This window comes from Salmo salar, chromosome ssa21, assembly GCF_905237065.1.
Source record: "Salmo salar chromosome ssa21, Ssal_v3.1, whole genome shotgun sequence".
Taxonomy (NCBI): Eukaryota; Metazoa; Chordata; class Actinopteri; order Salmoniformes; family Salmonidae; genus Salmo; species Salmo salar.
Genome location: NC_059462.1, coordinates 4509171 through 4527195, shown reverse-complemented (window position 1 = coordinate 4527195; position 18025 = coordinate 4509171). Strand labels below are relative to the sequence as shown.

Here is an 18025-nt window from a genome sequence, read left to right as displayed (position 1 = left end):
TTAATTCTTGAGCTGTTGCTGCTGCCGCTGTCGGGTACAAGATGTATGGGACAGAACATCGAAGGAGGATGAAGCTGCTAGCAAATCCACTAGTTTAGCTCACTACCTTGTCGAAGTGTGCTGTGCATATGATATGCACAGGTTCAAACAACATTTCTATAGCACTTGAGTGTTAAAAATAAATCAAAGCCAATTCAGACAAAGCTTTGCAGCCAGCTTCTGCAGAATCTCTCTTGTTTTTGGCCATGCATAAAGTAACAAGCTAGTTAACTCTCCGTGCATGTAAACAATGATACCCTCTTCATGCTTAGGACCCCGCTACATTTAATCAGAAGTGTCTGTACATTTCCAGACAGTAGAAATCTGCTTCCTTGACAACAATAAATGTTGCTGATTGATGTGCTGTTGTTTTCCACAAGGGTGTTTAGCGTCATCCCCAGTGGTTCTGCAAGTGAGAAGAGGATATTCTCTGCTGCTGGACAGCTCTCCAGGAACCATGAAGCCACAGACTGGCCAAACTTGGATTTCTAAAAATGAATTCTAAAAATTCAATGTCACTAATAAGACAAATTAAATGAAAAATGAATTTAATTCTAAGTAAGTCACAGGCTATATGTGCAATTTAAAGGCTATAATGATTGAAACAATGTTGTTTAAATGCTAGGCGCATTATATCCCTACCAGCTTATTGTGTCGCACTCCCAAATGCTTCACAATGTATTGATTTGTAGGCTATAGCCTTGAAGTAATATAAATAATAAAGCCTAAATAATTCATATTTGCTCCTTCTTAGGCTCCCAGTCTGGCTCCTGACCTATTTAGAGTTAAATGCTGTTTAATATGACATGTAGCCTACTTGAAATGATGTTCAAATCCGTATGGTTTAGTTTCAATACTTCAAAACCAAATGGTAGGTCCAGGTAGTCACAAAAATATATGGGTGTTGGTTAAATTGTGGAGTTAATATGAAGTTTATTTTCCTGTGAGTGCATTGGGGTTTTAGCGGAGCATTTGGAAAGGACATGGAGCACCGGAGCTTGTGCACTGCTCCACAAGCGGGATTTCCAAGAGCTCAACTCAGCTCACATGCTCTGGAATGAGCACACACAATCATGCACGCATGCACACACACTCTCTCTCTCACTATACATACAGTATACATTTCATTAATACATACCATTTTCATACAGTCTTCACATATCCTTGCCCTCATATCAACTCATTCTCTGGTGTCTCTTTACGTTTATGCTCTCTCCTCTCCTCGGTAATCAGTCGGGTTCAGTGAAGCCCCTTCAACTGCACCCACCATTGACATGACTTTTAAACGTATGAGAATAGGTTGGCGTTGCAAATGCAGCCCAGCTTTTAGGAAGATGACCTTTTTCCATGGATTAATAGGCTTTATGCTGGCAGCATTAATAAACAATTTCTTAGTTTCCTCTCTGTGGTAGTGAACAAACGCTCTGCATATTAATGCTGGTCCATTCCTTCTACCGGTCCCCTCTCCCCTACACCTACTCTACACCAGCTGTCCCCATAAGAGAACCCTTTGAGGAACCCTTTTTGGTCCCTGGTAGAACCCTTTTGGGTTCTGTGTAGAACCCTTTCTACAGAGGGTTCTACATGGAAGCCATAAATGGTTTTACCAGGAACCAAAACAGTCATGGACTGTTCTCTCTGCTACCGCATGACAAGTGGTACCAATGCACCAAGTCTGGAACCAAAAAGACCCTGAACATCTTCTACCCCTAAGCCATAAGGCTGCTAAGTAGTTAACCAAGTAGCTGCCTGGACTATCTGCATAGTTTTCTAAAATGGCGCCGGAAGAAATGGTAGCAGTTTTACAGCGCCCAACCAATTGTGCTATTATGTGTTTTTTTTTCACATTATTTTTACTTATTTTGTACATAATGTTTCTGCAACCGTATCTTACGGCAAAACAGAGCTTCACTTAAACCATATCTACATGTATATACTACCTCAATCAGCCTGACTAACCGGTGTCTGTATGTAGCCTCGCTACTTTTATAGCCTCGCAACTGTATATAGCCTGTCTTTTTACTGTTGTTTTATTTCTTTACCAACCTATTGTTCACCTAATACCTTTTTTGCACTATTGGTTAGAGCCTGTAAGTAAGCATTTCACTGTAAGGCCTACACCTGTTGTATTCAGCGCACGTGACAAATACACTTTGATTTGATTTGACCCTTTTTGCACAAACTCTTTTGACTCACATACGCTGCTGCTACTGTATTATCTATCCTTTTGCCTAGTCACTTTACCCCTACCTTTATGTACATACAGTATCTACCACAATTACCTTGTACCCCTGCACATCAACTCGGTATTGGTACCCTGTGTATATACAGTGCCTTCAGAAAGTATTCACACCCCTTGACTTTTTCCACATTTTGTTGTGTTACAGCCTGAATTTAAAATTGATTATTCAAAATTAGATTTTGTGTCACCTGCCTACACACAATACTCCGTAATGTCAAAGTGAAATTATGTTTTTTGAATTTTTTTACAATTGAATTACAAATGAAAAGCTGAAATGTCTTGAGTCAATAAGTATTCAACTGTTTAAAAAAAAAATATATATATATATCCGAAACATACAATATACTTGCAGTGAAGCCGCTCAACAACTACACAACACCAGTCATCCAACAGACTCCCATTCAGAGCGACACACACAAGCATCCAGGGTCAATGCCCTGCTCAAGGGCATGTTGACAGATCTCACACCAGGCCAAAAAACGTGAACCCGAACCCTCCAAGATCCCCCCACAGTTCCCCAATAGTAGTCCCTCAACCATTTGAGACCCCTCCCACATTCCCCCCAAGAATAATTTTTTAAATAAAAAAATACAACTAATTTCATTCCAAACCCCCAAGAACCACCCAATGCACCAACAACCAAGAAAAGTTAACTAAAGAGAAAAAAGAAAAAGACAGAAGAAAACAGCAAACAACAATGAAAAAAAATAAATAAATAATTAAACAACGGACATCAAGGACACCTGAAATCATAACAGCAATGCCAACTGTATATGTTTGTGTGCATGTCTGCCACTATTACATGTATGTGTGTGTTCTTGTATGCGTTTATTTGAATAAGAGTGTGTGTATATGCATGTGTACAAACACCTGCACTGCATCAGCCTCAGGCAAACAGGCATTAGTTGTAAAAACACTGCCACTTAGTGTCATTTAAATGTACTTTTTATTATGTTTAATTTTGACTTTATTTTTTACTTTTATCTTTGACCATCATTCTATCTCTCGCACAGCAACTCCACTCCCACTTGTCTCCAATTCCACATCCCAAACATCAGCTTCTCTCAGCCCATCCCATCTATCTCTGCTGGTTACCCTCTTCGGATTTCTACGCAACACATATCTTTCCACTATGCTGTGATGTTTAACGTACAATTTCAATCTATCTAATCGAATAGAATCCACAGATTGCGAGTTTAAGATAAATACTTTTACTAAGAGTATTAGTAATTGACTGACCCGTCTCTCCAGATCTCCTAACAGTACTATTTCTAGGGTCAATTTTAGATCAATGCTATGCATTTTCAGCCATTCCTGAACCTGAGACCAGAAACAGGCTACCTGAGGGCAATACCAAAATAAATGGTCTATTGATTCTGTATCCTCACAACAAAATCTGGAGAGCTGTGATGATGTTATGCCCCAAATATTCAACATTTTGTTGGTGGGAAGAATTCTATATAATAATTTTAGCTGAAAAGCACGAAGTCTTGAATCTTGCGTTGTTTTACATATCAACTCATCAGTATCATAACCATCAGTACATCAAAAATCTCTTCCCAATTATTTTGCAATCTGTATGGCACAGTTGTCAACATCCTGGTCCTCTAATGAAACTGGTATACTTTCCTAATTATGCTATTTTTATTCCTCCGCCAGTTTTGATCCTTTATATTGGGCAGACAGACCAGTTCCCTACCTCCTCCCGCTGCCACCTGCCTCCTCCATTTTTGGGGTAATGCTGTAATCAATTGGTTCTACTCTTGGATTGAGCAGACCTTTCCATACAATTCTAATAACTCTATGAAGGACATAACTCTACCATTCCAATTTACAATATATTTTAAGAACAAAATACCCTTTTCAAACATCTTTCCCAGAAATACAGGTATTTTATCAACCAGCACATTTGAGTTCAGCCATAATATTTGTTGTAATATACAGTTGAAGTCGGAAGTTTACATACACTTAGGTTGGAGTCATTAAAACTCGTTTTTCAACCACTCCACAAATTTCTTGTTAACAAACTATCGTTTATGCAAGTCGGTTAGGACATCTACTTTGTACATGACACAAGTACATTTTCCAACAATTGTTTACACACAGATTATTCCATTTATAATTCACTGTATCACAAATCCAGTGGGTCAGAAGTTTAAAAATTCCAGAAAATGATGCCATGGCTGTAGAAGCTTCTGATAGGCCAATTGACAATATTTGAGTCAATTTGAGGTGTACCTGTGGATGTATTTCAAGGCCTACCTTTAAACTCAGTGCCTCTTTGCTTGACATCATGGGAAAATCAAAAGAAATCAGCCAAGATCTCATAAAAAATTCTAGACATCCACAAGTCTGATTCATCCCTGGGAGCAATTTCCAAACACCTGAAGGTACCACTTTCATCTGTACAAACAATAGTACGCAAGTATAAACACAATGGGACCACACAGCTGTCATACCGCTCAGAAAGGAGACGCATTCTGTCTCCTAGAGATTACAGTACTTTGGTGCGAAAAGTGCAAATCAATCCCAGAACAACAGCAAAGGACCCTGTGAATATGCTGGAGGAAACAGGTACAAAAGTATCTATATCCACAGTAAAACGAGTCCTATATCGACATAACCTGAAAGGCCGCTCAGCAAGGAAGAAGCCACTTCTCCAAAACCGCCATAAAAAAGCCAGACTACGGTTTGCAACTGCACATGGGGACAAAGATCATACTTTTTGGAGAAATGTCTTCTAGTCTGATGAAACAAAAATAGAACTGTTTGGCCATAATGACCATCGTTATGTTTGGAGGAAAAAGGGGGAGGCTTGCAAGCCGAAGAACACCATCCCAACCGGGAAGCACGGGGGTGGCAGCATCATGTTGTGGGGGTGCTTTGCTGCAGGAGGGACTGGTGCACTTCACAAAATAGATGGCATCACGAGGGAGGAAAATTATGTGGATATATTGAAGCAACATCTCAAGACATCAGTCAGGAAGTTAAAGCTTGGTCGCAAATGGGTCTTCCAAATGGACAATGACCCCAAGCATACTTCCAAAGTTGTGGAAAATGGCTTAAGGACAACAAAGTCAAGGTATTGGAGTGGCCATCACAAAGCCCTGACCTCATCCTATAGAAAATCTGTGGGCAGAACTGAAAAAGCGTGTGCGAGCAAGGAGGCCTACAAATCTGACTCAGTTACACCAGCTCTGTCAGGAGGAATGGGCCAAAATTCACCCAATTTATTGTGGGAAGCTTGTGGAAGGCTACCCAAAACATTTGACCCAAGTTAAACAATTTAAAAGCAATGCTACCAAATACTAATTGAGTGCATGTAAACTTCTGACCTACTGGGAATGTGATGAAAGAAATAAAAGCTGAAATAAATAATTCTCTCTGCTATTATTCTGACATTTCACATTCTTAAAATAAAGTTGTGATCCTAACTGACCTAAGACAGGGAATTTTTACTATGATTAAATGTCAGAAATTGTGAAAAACTGAGTTTAAATGTATTTGGCTAAGGTGTATGTAAACTTCCGACTTCAACTGTATGTAAACTTGCTCCTTGCTTTCAATGCTGATTTGAATGTCATTGAGAAAACCGAGAAGTGTCAAAGATTTCTTTCCGCCAATATCCTTTCTGAATTTAATCCTTGAAGTAATTATCTAGTTTTTCAAAAGTGTGTGTAATCTGATTACAATATTTTTGCTGTTAACGTAACAGATTACAGTTACCGTTTTTTATTTTAATCCCTTACATGTAATCCGTTACCCCCCACCCCTGCTTGTCAGTATGTTTGTCATTGGCAAGGACTAGGGAGTTATTTGCATAAAAGTAGAGAGCTAAGCACAGGCAATATCCTAGAGGAAAACCTGGTTCAGTCTGCTTTCCAATAGTCACTGGGAGACAAATTCACCTTTCAGCAGGACAATAACCTGAAACACTAGGCCAAATATACTATAATTACAGTTTTGACTTAAATTGCCATGAAAATCAATGACAATACTTGAAAATGGTTGTCTAGCAATGATCAACAACCAATTTGTCAGAGCTTGAAGAGTTTATTGTGCAAATATTGTACAATCCAGGTGTGCAAAGTTCTTAGAAACTTACCCAGAAAGACTCACAGCTGTAATCGCTGCCAAAGGTGATTCTATTGACTCAGGGGGTTGAATACTTATCTAATCAAGATCGTATTTTAAACTGTTAAAATGTTTCTTACACTTTGACATGACCAGGTATTTTGTGTAGAAAAAAGAATAATCAAATCCATTTTAATCCCACTTTGTAACATACCAAAATGTAGGAAAAGTCAAGGGGGTGTGAATAGCTAACTGTAGCTAAGTTATCGTTACTCATTGTGTATTTATTCCTTGAGTTATTCTTTTTTGTATTACCTTTCTATTTTTCTCTCTGCATTGTTGGGAAGGAACCGTAAGTTAGCATTTGACTGTTAGTCTACACCAGTTGTATACGACGGATGTGACAAATACAATTTGATTTGGTTCTCCTACTGTATGGGGACAGCCTTTTTCTTCATGCTTATTTCTCTTTCTGTTTCTCTCTTTCCCTCTCTATATCTCACCATTTTCTCTTTCACTCTTTCTCCCAACTCTCTATTTTTCTCTCTCGCTCTCTCTCTCTATATATATGACTCTCTTTCTCCCCCCCCCGCTCTCTCTCATTCATTCTGTGGTGAGTGGAGTGATTATGTTGGTCTGAGCGGTGCTGGCCCTCTGTCTGTGGCCAAGGTCAATTATGGCTGCCCATTTAGAGCGCTGCGAATCAGGGTGCCGGGGAGTCACTGATGTGGAGAGGCAGGCAGGAGGATTGAGAGGGGAGAAAAATCAACCGTTGTGTGCCTCAGAAATGATTCGATTTGCCACGGGTGTAGAGGGGTGTGCCCCGACCTCATAACTCTCTGCCAATGTCACCCTTCTCTTTCTAAACATTATCTCAAATTCAGGTGGATCTCCAGCAACAGCTAGCATTATACAGTGTACCCTGCCGAGTACATGTATTTTCCCTGCTGAACTTGTAGAATACTAGCCAAACAGTATTTGAGCTGTTAATTGGCCTTAGATAATTAATAGCACATTTTTCATCTGTGCCAACATTGGCTGCCTAAAAAAACTGCAACAACTCACCTATCTTGAAATTCATTTTGAAATGTATCAAACCATAATCTGTATCTTTAACGTTTTGAAAGGGAATATGTTATATGTTGATCACAGGAGACATTTAATGCAATTACTGCCCCCCCCCTCCCCCTCCGATTTACGTTGCTATAGGGAATGACCACCACCGGTCCTGTTCTTTAAGAGCATATCACTATTCCGGAGCAACCCCTTCTCTGTTGCCATAGCAACCGAGTGCAACTGTATGTGCCATGTTCTGCCCCCCACCACAAAAAAAATAGAAAACAGAAGAAAAAAAGAGAGAAGAGGAGAAGGGCCTGTCAAGGAAAGCACGGAGGCAGGAGCTGACAGTGTGGACCAGAGGTTGTCTGTCCTTAATAAAGTTTGCAAGCTGCAGCTCAAAGTCAAGACAGCCCCTGACACAGACTCATCACCTCATGGCTCATTTACAGGTTGTGGAGGTGAAATTAAGTAGAGCTTTCTATTACGCCCTCAGATATCGACCAAACTCACCAGACACACGCACACACACACTGAAAGCAATAAACTGGGAGGGCATGCCATGCACACCTCTTCACCTGAAAAACAAGATGGATGTGCATGCCAACATTTTGACTGGTGTATTAAATACCACAACAATGAAATTATATATTGCTCTATTTCTATGTCTCTATCCTCAACTTTCAGAATTTGTCAGTCTTCTCCGAAGCAATTTGGCACCAACGTTTTATATTTATGAACACAATGTTATTATGGCCAGCTGAAGTGGACATCAATATTTTCTATCCAAGATTCAAACAATGCATCAGAAATGAGGAGAGTGGCGATGGCTTAGTTTCAGACTGTGATTTTTAAGCATCCCCTCATGAATTTAATGAACAAGTTTTAAAAACAGAAAGAGGACGTATGTCTGTTTGGCTTTGTTCACGTTCCCAATACAATCATCTGAAAAAAACTGACTGTGATGAACAGAAGACAACAGAGAAGCATTAAAAAGCTCTATTGAAGCTGGAGATTGAGATGCAATCAGCGCCCGAAGAGGAGTCGTTTGACTGCCTCGGAGTCATCTTCAAACCACTATGATTATCGGTGACTGACAGTGTTTGTACCCAAGAAACTTTATCTCCCCCCACTCTCCCCAAGTCACTCAAAAATCTGGGAACCTAGTTTTATGAAAGTATTTGCATCCAAGAAACCTTCTCACTCACTTTGTTCAGCCGCTCTCGGGTGGTTGGAGAATCGTACGGTGTAAGTAATCAGCGCTCGGCCCAACACGGTCTGCCGCACAAGCGATCTCGTTGATTACAGTGACCAGTCAACCAGCAACGAGCCTTACCTGACGAGGAAGATGTTTAATTAATTACCTAATTGAAGTAACTGGGAACCGTGAAGGTAAAAACATATTTGGCTTTGTAATCGGCTCTGAGACATTAATTTGGTTCTGAAAGCAACGCTTCAACACCGTTTTATAACAAATGTTTTGAGGAGTGTATGGGATCTGGTCCAAAAAAGAGACACTTGGAGCCAGTTGAGCATGTGAAACACCTGTTGCAAATGTGCTTATTGGTTGAATGGCACAGTCAAAAGTCACTGCTTCCTCTTGCATTCAGATCTGTTGTTTTGTTGTGTGGTACGGTACTCTCATATTGTGGTGCTAATATACATACATACTGTTATGCTCCTTCCGATTGATATCCCACCTCTTATAGGTATGAATATTATTTGACACTGTGGATTTATCCTTTGGCTGCATAGGATGAAGCCATGGAGTTTTTACTCACACTACTGCAAAGTGGTCAGTATTGTAAAGGACTGTTCGTTCTCAACAACTTACCTGACAAAACAAAATTAAGGGCCAGATTCAATCCGTATTGCGGAAGATAAGCACTATAGGGTGATTGAAATTCAAAGCTAATTACAGATTGAGTCAACAAATGCAGCGTTTACCATAAATGCAGTCTCCACAAATGGGGCCACATTGCCTTTAAATGTAAATCATGCTATAGTGCTTATCTTCAGAGATATGGAATGAATCTAGGCCTAAATCAATACTCACTCCAATTAACTTCTACCTCAAGCCATTATATTTTTGATAAGCTGTGTAGCTGATCTGTCCTGAGTCCTGTCAGTACAGTACAGCGTGTTAAAGACTGTGCTTTCCCCGATCCCCTTGGAGACGGGAAGAGACAGGCATCTTGCACATGATAAGCGGTCCTTTGGAAGGAGACTGCTGACACGCCATGAATCTGAGGATGCGGGTCGCCAAATGAGGATGGAATTTTGCCTCATGTAGTTCAGTATTGTATTTTTTTTCATATTAAACATGCCTCTGAGCTCCGATTGCTTAGATCATAATCTCTTGAAGGGATAGTTCACCCAAATTACAAAATGACACATTGGCAAGCAGTCTATGGACAAGGTATGAAAGCAATCCATGCTTTGGTTTTATTTCCTTGGCACTGTTTCCAAATACTAATGTTTTAGCATTTGTGGCACAAATCCCATTCAATTCATGGTACTGATATTAGCATTTGTCAGGCATCGTAAAGTGTTTTTTTTGCACATGACCTGCCGTTACCACAATTACCACCCAAAAATGTAAAGGAAAAGTGACAGGAAATGAGCATTGCATCTATGTGCTACTTTAGAGGGAACCTAACGTAGCAGCCTTAAAAGAAACGCCTGAATGTAGATCTCCTACATACTGGTCTTGACGAGAAGAAAAAAACTGTCTAGGGAGGTTCTCTTCTGCACTGTTCAACCAATCCAGTAAATGTGGAGGAGGAGTTAAGATGGAGCTGAAGTCTCTTGCTTGGGTGATGCGTTTTCAGGTTGTCTAACTAGCATAAATACCGGAGGAAAGACCATCCAGAGAAAAAGCGCTTCACTCTCTGTTATTGCATGCACCCACTGTGTGATCACATTTGCGTACATATGATTGGCAAGACACACACACTGCAGTTTGGGCTGGAGAAACTCCGATGTGTGGCACACAATGCTGTGCTGACTGCAGTGCGACAGCACTAGCTTTCAATGCCAGACCGCGAAGGAACACAGGAAATCAAACGACAAAATGCATTCAAAGGCTACTGGCTGCGAGATTACTGTCCGGTCCCGACCCATGTTTTAACTAGCCTCGTTCGTGCCTGCGGGCCTTCGTTAAGTTTTCAATGCCGTTCGAGATTCTGCACAGATTATTACAGCATAGGTGTGACGACCTTTGCATGTTATCTTGAACATGCACACTTTATATGATTACATAAGAAGACATTTATAGTTACAGTTACCTAAAAATGTGTTACTAATTTTAAGGTTGAATGTTACATTAGTTTGTAACATAGCCTTAACTTTAGGCTATTTACTGTATTACAAAAGCAGTTTGTGCTGAGTAGGTAGTTGGCTAGCCTTAGCAATTCAAAAGACACAGTCAGCTAGATAGCTAGTGCTATTAAAATCATATATTGTTTGGAACTGTTTCTAATGCCGATTCAAAGTGTGATAATGGTGATGTACTCACCCAATGCTGACATTAATGCTTAGATGACCGCCGAATCGAACCACAGAGAACTCGAGAAACTAAGATGTTTGTTTCAAAATTAAAGCCCACATACTGGTATCTTCTAGCATTCACTCGTGAGACATTCAGAGATTTCATTATAGTTTAGTCAACGTGTATTGTATAATTCACTGGGCAACATTACTCATTGAGTCAACTTCTCAACATTTTCTGACTAGTTGACTAAATCATGTTATCTCAACATTTTCAGTTTAATTGACTATTTTTCAGTTGAATTGACTTTGGAAAATTAGCTGAAACAACTAAAAGGCTAAATACGTTTTTACAGTGTAGGATGGCAGTGTAAACACAGCCTATGAGTCTTATGTCGATTCCTCAGTGTTACAATCATGACACAAGGGATATACAGCATTAGCTCTACTAGCAGCTCTCGCTAACCAACTGAGCCGGTTAAGTTCCTCGGGTCTGTATGCAGTCAATGGGATCCCTCTGAGTGTTCAATTAAGGAGACTGGAAGCTCTCCAAATATAGCTGCCAGCCTGTGCCTGCCTTACCTAATGCAATTTCATCTGATTGAGCCAGTCATTAATAAGTCCCCTAAAGTGTCACTTTGTCGTCGTCATCGTCCCCAACTGGTTGTTAAGCCCTGACAAGAGCAATTTAACACAGTGCTAATAACCTGCTATTACTCGGTGATGGGGTGCGTCGTCGGAACTACACACTCACCCCATAAATTATCCCCAGGGTGAAGCTGTGAGAGTTATGAGCAAACACCTAAATGATGGAAAGACCACCTAATATGTATTAACTACATCAAGTCCCGCTCATAAATGCCTAGCAAGGGGAAATAGCAGGGAAGAAGATTAAACGTGAGAGAGAAATTGGGATTTGAGGGTCTCTTTTTGTGGCTCAGACCCATTCAAATAAATTGCTGCTCTGACTGGATAGGTGTAAGCTAGTAGTGGGGTCTCTTACATTGACCTATGCAATCATGTCAGCGATAAATAAACTGTAAGGAATTGGGGGAGGAAGGAAGGATACATTTTGGAATTATTCAAACAGGGCCTTTGTGGGGGTGTGCTGAATAGGCCATAAGTGAACTCCTCCAACCAGAAATCCTTGGAGCATGACCAGGCGTTTATTAATACACCCCAATGAAAACCCCAATGTGGGGCAGATAATGTGGAAAGCTCTTTATTACCCTCCTGTTCTCTTCAGTTTAATGAGATGAATGGGGGTAAAGCGGAGTGAGATGTGGTGTTCATTTGTCATTGACAAAAAGGGGTGTGTGAAGGATGGTGAGGTCTTTGGATTAGCTAAAAGGTTGTTTGCACAAAGTATTAGAGATATAATGAGTATATTTTCATGACTCTTTCTTGGGTGTTTGCTAGCACAACATACACACAGATATAATCTAGCTAGTGTAACAAATTGAGGCATCTAGGCATATAATGTAGAATGTAGAATGGCACTGGAGGAAATGGCTGCCGTTTTACGGGCTCCTAAACAATTGTGACCCGATTCAGGAAACTAGTCGTATGTCGAAAGTCACGACTTCATAGGAGAGCCGTTTGAATGTAAAAAATATGTTTTTTTTAATCAAAATGCGTTTTTTGGCAGAAATGCCTTCTGGAACATGTGAACTTTCATGTGCCTTAATAACAACCTTGTATGCCATCTGTAAATACAAAAACAATTGTTAAATTACGAGCCTTGTTGGTTAAACCACAGAAAAAGTGAGCAACCTTCTTACTAGCCATGATTGGCTGAGATAATAAGAGGGCTGGACATGCCGAGAGAGGAGTTTGGATTGGTCTGCCACATTCAGGGCTTCTGAATATTTGAGCTCGTCAGTCTGTGTTGGTAATCCTGTCGAACGTGGCTTTTTTTTAAACGTATTGTGTAGTGGAGCTGCATAAAATTTGTCTTTGTGACCTCTGGATATGGCTACATGTTCAAACATGAATGATGTTCATATGCTTCATTGTTTTTTGCACAAAGGCTTTGTGTCTCAAATTATATCTTAATACATAGTACACTTCTTTTCCCAGAGCTATATGTCATAGTGAACCACATAAGTGTAGTGAACTATATGGGGAATAGGGTGTTACCTTTACCTATGCTTCGAGACCCAAATGGAACATAATTTATATTTCTTATAAGAACAAGATACATCATGTTTTTAAGAACTTGACTTTTTAAAGTTTTATTGTACAAATTATAAATTACAAGGGGGGATACAGGTGTGGAGAGGAGAGAACGTTGGAAGGGTACCCAGCAAACTGGGAAAAATCCCATAAAATTAGCTAAGATTCCCATTAAGTTCTAGTTAGGGTTTTATCTAACATTAGGACAACATCCCAAAAGCATTCAAATAATGTTTTCAATTAAAATATTTTTCTTTTCAGAAAATGTTTTAAATTAAATATTCTTGGAATGTTCTCCAAACATTCACTAAAATGTTGTGCAAAGCTGTAACAACCACCACAGAACATTCCCCAAACATTCTCATTAGGTTTCCAGGTAAGGAACAGACTAAATGTGTTCTGGGAACGTTCTTGCAAGACAAACTTTGTATAATGATAAACACAACTGGACAGTTTTTGTGTTATGAGAACAACGTAACGACTGTTCTGGCAACTTTCACAGAACAAATTTTGGTTTGCAGGGTAAACTATGGGATTGAACCCGGTCACCGATGGGGAGTTATACACGTATTGAGAGCGGGGACCATTACCACTTAGCCATGACTCTGCCACATAGACATGATACTTAACCTGTCTTCTGTCTTTGCAGGAACTCTTTACGGCAGAATGCAAGTTCAAAGAGTCTGTGTTTGAGAACTATTATGTGATCTACTCGTCGATGCTGTACAGGCAACAGGAGTCAGGGAGAGCTTGGTTCCTGGGGCTCAACAAAGAGGGCCAAGCCATGAAGGGGAATCGAGTGAAGAAAACAAAACCAGCTGCTCACTTCCTGCCCAAGCCATTAGAAGGTATGCCAACACCACATTCTGAGTTTGATTTGTTTTCATTAGAAAATAACTGTTTCAGGGGCATTAGAGCAGTACAAGCAAGAGAGCAGCAAATATAGTTTTTGTTGTTTTGTGATGAGAGGCAATATATTGAACTGAAAAGTAGGGCATTTATATCTGCTAGACTTCTTTCAAGGATAACCTTTGCAAAACATAATTCTGTACCTTCTACTGTATATGAGCATTTCTTCCTGGCTGAGATCAACAGAAAATTAACAATTTTCTGACTGACTAGGGTTGCAAAGCTAGTCATTTACCAAAGTTAAACTTCTGTAATGTTGGTAACTAAAAGGTAATCTATGGCAATCTATGGTAACTTTGGTAATGTATATTTGAATGTTTTAAAATGGATTCATATATAGTATTATTACATATAAAGGATATTTCATGCTGAAACCCTCATATTAAACACCAATGGTATTCACTAAGTTGATGGATATTTATTTAAGATAATGTTTTACAGCTTTGTCATTCTATTTCTTGTTTTAAAATCATCTTATTTGATTTTTTTTCATATAAACTGTTGTCTTGTGTCAGGTTGGCTAGATATCCTTCTAGTGGAGGACCATTCTTGATATACGCTGGAAACTGTTGAGCGTGAAAAACCCAGCAGTGTTGCAGTTCTTGACACAAACCGGTGCGCCTGGCCCGTTCAAAGGCACTACGATCTTTTGTTTTGCCCATTCACCCTCTAAATGGCACACATACACAATCCGTGTCTCAGTTGTCTCAAAACAAAAAAAAAAAACGTATTTAACCTGTCTCCTCCCCTTCATCTACACTGATTGAAATGGATTTAACAAGTGATATTAATAAGGGATCATATCTTTCACCTGGATTCACCTGGTCAGTCTACGCCTATATGGCATGTCATGTCCATAATGCTTCGCACACTCAGTGTATTTTACATGTGATAAGGTCACACAGAGGGCCAGAGATAATTACAGACACCTGTGATAATCCGAAGTACCCAAAAAGGCCAAAGTTACAAAAATTCTGGTAGTTTACTGGTAAACTTCAAAAGTTTCCAGTAATATACCCTCCCTTTGCAACCCTACTACTTATTGTTGGTACCAAGTTTATACCTCATGTCAGAGGTGTCAAACGTATTAAATGTATGGGCTACCTATGAGGCAGGGTTTATGTATATATCACCAGAATCCTACACAAGTCATAAACATGTAAGCCATTACATGCCTGCAGGTTCACAATACTACATTTCATCCTCCACACCCCTCGGAATGACCATCCCACACCTAAACCCTGTCACGGTAGTGTCTTTAGAGGGAACAAGTCTATCTGATCATGCCCCCTTTCCTGTTAATCCCACCCTGAGTAACCACCCACCGCTACACTGAAGGATGGTTATCTTCCCCTTGACGTATCATTTATATTTATCATTCCCATCCATAATTCACAGGTTGGCATATAGCACAGAGCGGAAGGGACAAGCCCTATCTTTGCGGCCATGAAATGTTGATGCTTTATGGTGCGTCTACACTCTCCTCCCCTCCCTGGCTGATTTGTGTCCATTATTTAAACATGGAAGCCTCCAGGAACCTGTACTGCACTGTCGTGACAGTGACACAGCTGCAGTGCAGGGAGCGTAAAGTGCAGGATCATTTGGGAGGTTCCCACTGCTCATTTTGCATAAAGGCTTTTGGCCACATTCAGATTGGGGTCTGTAGAAAGGAGAGGAAGATATATACATTTTTGAAAATGTAACCTTTACTTAACTATGGCAGCAGCCACAGGCTAAATAATGTGTTAGACACTTTTTTGGTCTTTTTCACCCCCTTTTTGCCCCTTTTGGTGTGGTCTGGAATGATTTCCAAAAACAAATAGAAGCCTCTGCATCAACAAGACATAAAACGGATTAAATCATTCATGCTAGCAGTCATTAGTGAAAAAGGAGCCATGTGGTTAGTTTTACAAGTTATTGAATTGAAAAGAGGAGAAATAAGACTTATTTTGCCCTGGGTTTTACAAAATCTTCCCCCTCTCCTCCATTCTCTCCCTTTCTTCTTTTATCTCCCTTTTTCTTACCCTCTCTATCTCTCTCTCTATCCCCTCCCTCTTTTTCCCTCTCACCCTTCCTTGCCTCCTTATCTCCTCCCTTCTCTTTATTATCTCTCTCCCTCACAGTTGCTATGTACAGAGAGCCATCGTTGCATGATGTAGGAGAGACCAAAGCGCCCAAAACAGCCGTCCTTCCCAGTAAAAGCACAACCGAGCCCCCAGTGATGAACGGAGGCAAACCAGTCAGCAAGCCTACTACTACTACTACTACTACTGCTACTGCTGCTAAGCCCCCCACATAGCCACAATTCACCTGGTGTGTGTGTGTGTGTGTGTGTGTGTGTGTGTGTGTGTGTGTGTGTGTGTGTGTGTGTGTGTGTGTGTGTGTGTGTGTGTGTGTGTGTGTGTGTGTGTGTGTGTGTGTGTGTGTGTGTGTGGCGGAGAGGGAGGGAGGGAGGGACGTACATGATGGAGTCAGGGATTTTCCCTACCAGACTCCAAACCGGCACCCTCTTTCTTCTGTGGATTAGATCCAGGCAATCTCTCGGTTCCTTCCTTTCTTCTTCTTCTTCTCCTCTCTTTCTTTCTTTCTTTCTTTCTTTCTTTCTTTCTTTCTTTCTTTCTTTCTTTCTTTCTTTCTTTCTTTCTTTCTTTCTCTTTAACTCATCAGTGGGGGATTGATGCAGAAGGGTGGTCGCCCCCGCCCCCACCACCCAAAACAGAAGGAAGAGTGACTCTGACAATGGAATCCGTAAAAATTATGTGTGTTTCACGGCCACATGTGATACCTTGCTTGCTGACGGTAACCCAAGACCACCCCCTCTACATATATGCCCTGTTGCAACAGTGTGTGCGAGTAAGATCTATTTTCTATACCACAGTGCACCAGCTATGTTCTGGGGTAGATGCTTTACACATATAGTAAAAAAGAAAATGGACTGCTATCTTCTACTTTTTACAAGTATGTTCCCGTCTCTTTCTCTTTTCACATTTTTCTCTTTGTTGAGTAACTTAGAAAAAATACATTTTGCAGGGGCAGTGTGGTTTTGTAATACACGCGTTCATGCCGATGTATACTCAACACACACTGAAATACACTCTTCTTCCCATACACAACACATACACACACAAGAAATAAGATGCCACCGGTGGCTTGGTTCCAGGGACTCATTTAGGAAGTCTGGTGTTTGGGAAGCACTACAGATACGCACACACACACACACACACACACACACACACACACACACACACACACACACACACACACACACACACACACACACACACACACACACACACACACACACACACACACACACACACACACACACACAGCATCTACGTCGAGGGGAGAGTCAGAGTCTCAGGCTGCGTGTTGCTTTTTTAGAGCTCAATAAAGAAAGACTGGAGGATAGCTCACACAATCATAGCTGATGAAGTGCTAATTACCCCACTGCAATCAATGCGAGGAGCCCACACACACATACAGACACAGATGTGCGTGTGTGTTGGAGAACGCTTTAACAAGTGGTGTATAGGTGTATACATATCACAATCCGCATCCCACCAGCGGTGAGCTCTGCCTCATCCGGTTGGTAAATAGGAACCTGAAATCTATTTTTCTTAAATTCTTATTTCTGAGCAAGGGCTTTAGGAATATCTATAGGCCTTGTAGGCCACAGTCCCTTACTCGCTGACTTCTCTGAACAACGGGCTAGGCTAGTGGCTTAGACTAAATGGTTCAAGCCCAACGGCGGCAGCCATTTTACATTCATATTTACTCGAGGTTCGGCTGCATACCCATTTTGTTCAGCAAACTAAAGCATGGGCAAGTTTAGTATTGTGTTCTATTTTTCTTGCAGAAGCAATGCAAGAGATGGCTTATATTATAACATTTTCACTGTAAAAAAAAAGATTATACTACATATTCTGAGATATTACGAGAGGATTTTCTCTTAGCTCAGCATGAAGAGTCCAGTATCGCTCATCTTGGCCTATTACATGCCTGTTTAGACCTTGATCCTCAGCATGCAAATACATATAT

The 18025-nt window shown here is 40.5% G+C and overlaps 1 protein-coding gene across 2 annotated transcripts in view; it reads left to right on the top strand.

The window, feature by feature from the left end:
• Nucleotides 1-16306, top strand: part of fgf14 (fibroblast growth factor 14) — a 329837-nt gene extending 313531 nt beyond the window's left edge. For both annotated transcript variants that reach the window (XM_014163795.2, XM_014163796.2), the window contains exons 4-5: nt 13725-13923; nt 16108-16306. In XM_014163795.2, coding sequence (XP_014019270.1) covers nt 13725-13923; nt 16108-16283 — 375 coding nt within the window. In that variant the 3' untranslated portion in view covers nt 16284-16306. The remainder of the gene's footprint in view (nt 1-13724; nt 13924-16107) is intronic.
• The last annotated feature ends 1719 nt before the right edge of the window (nt 16307-18025 follow it).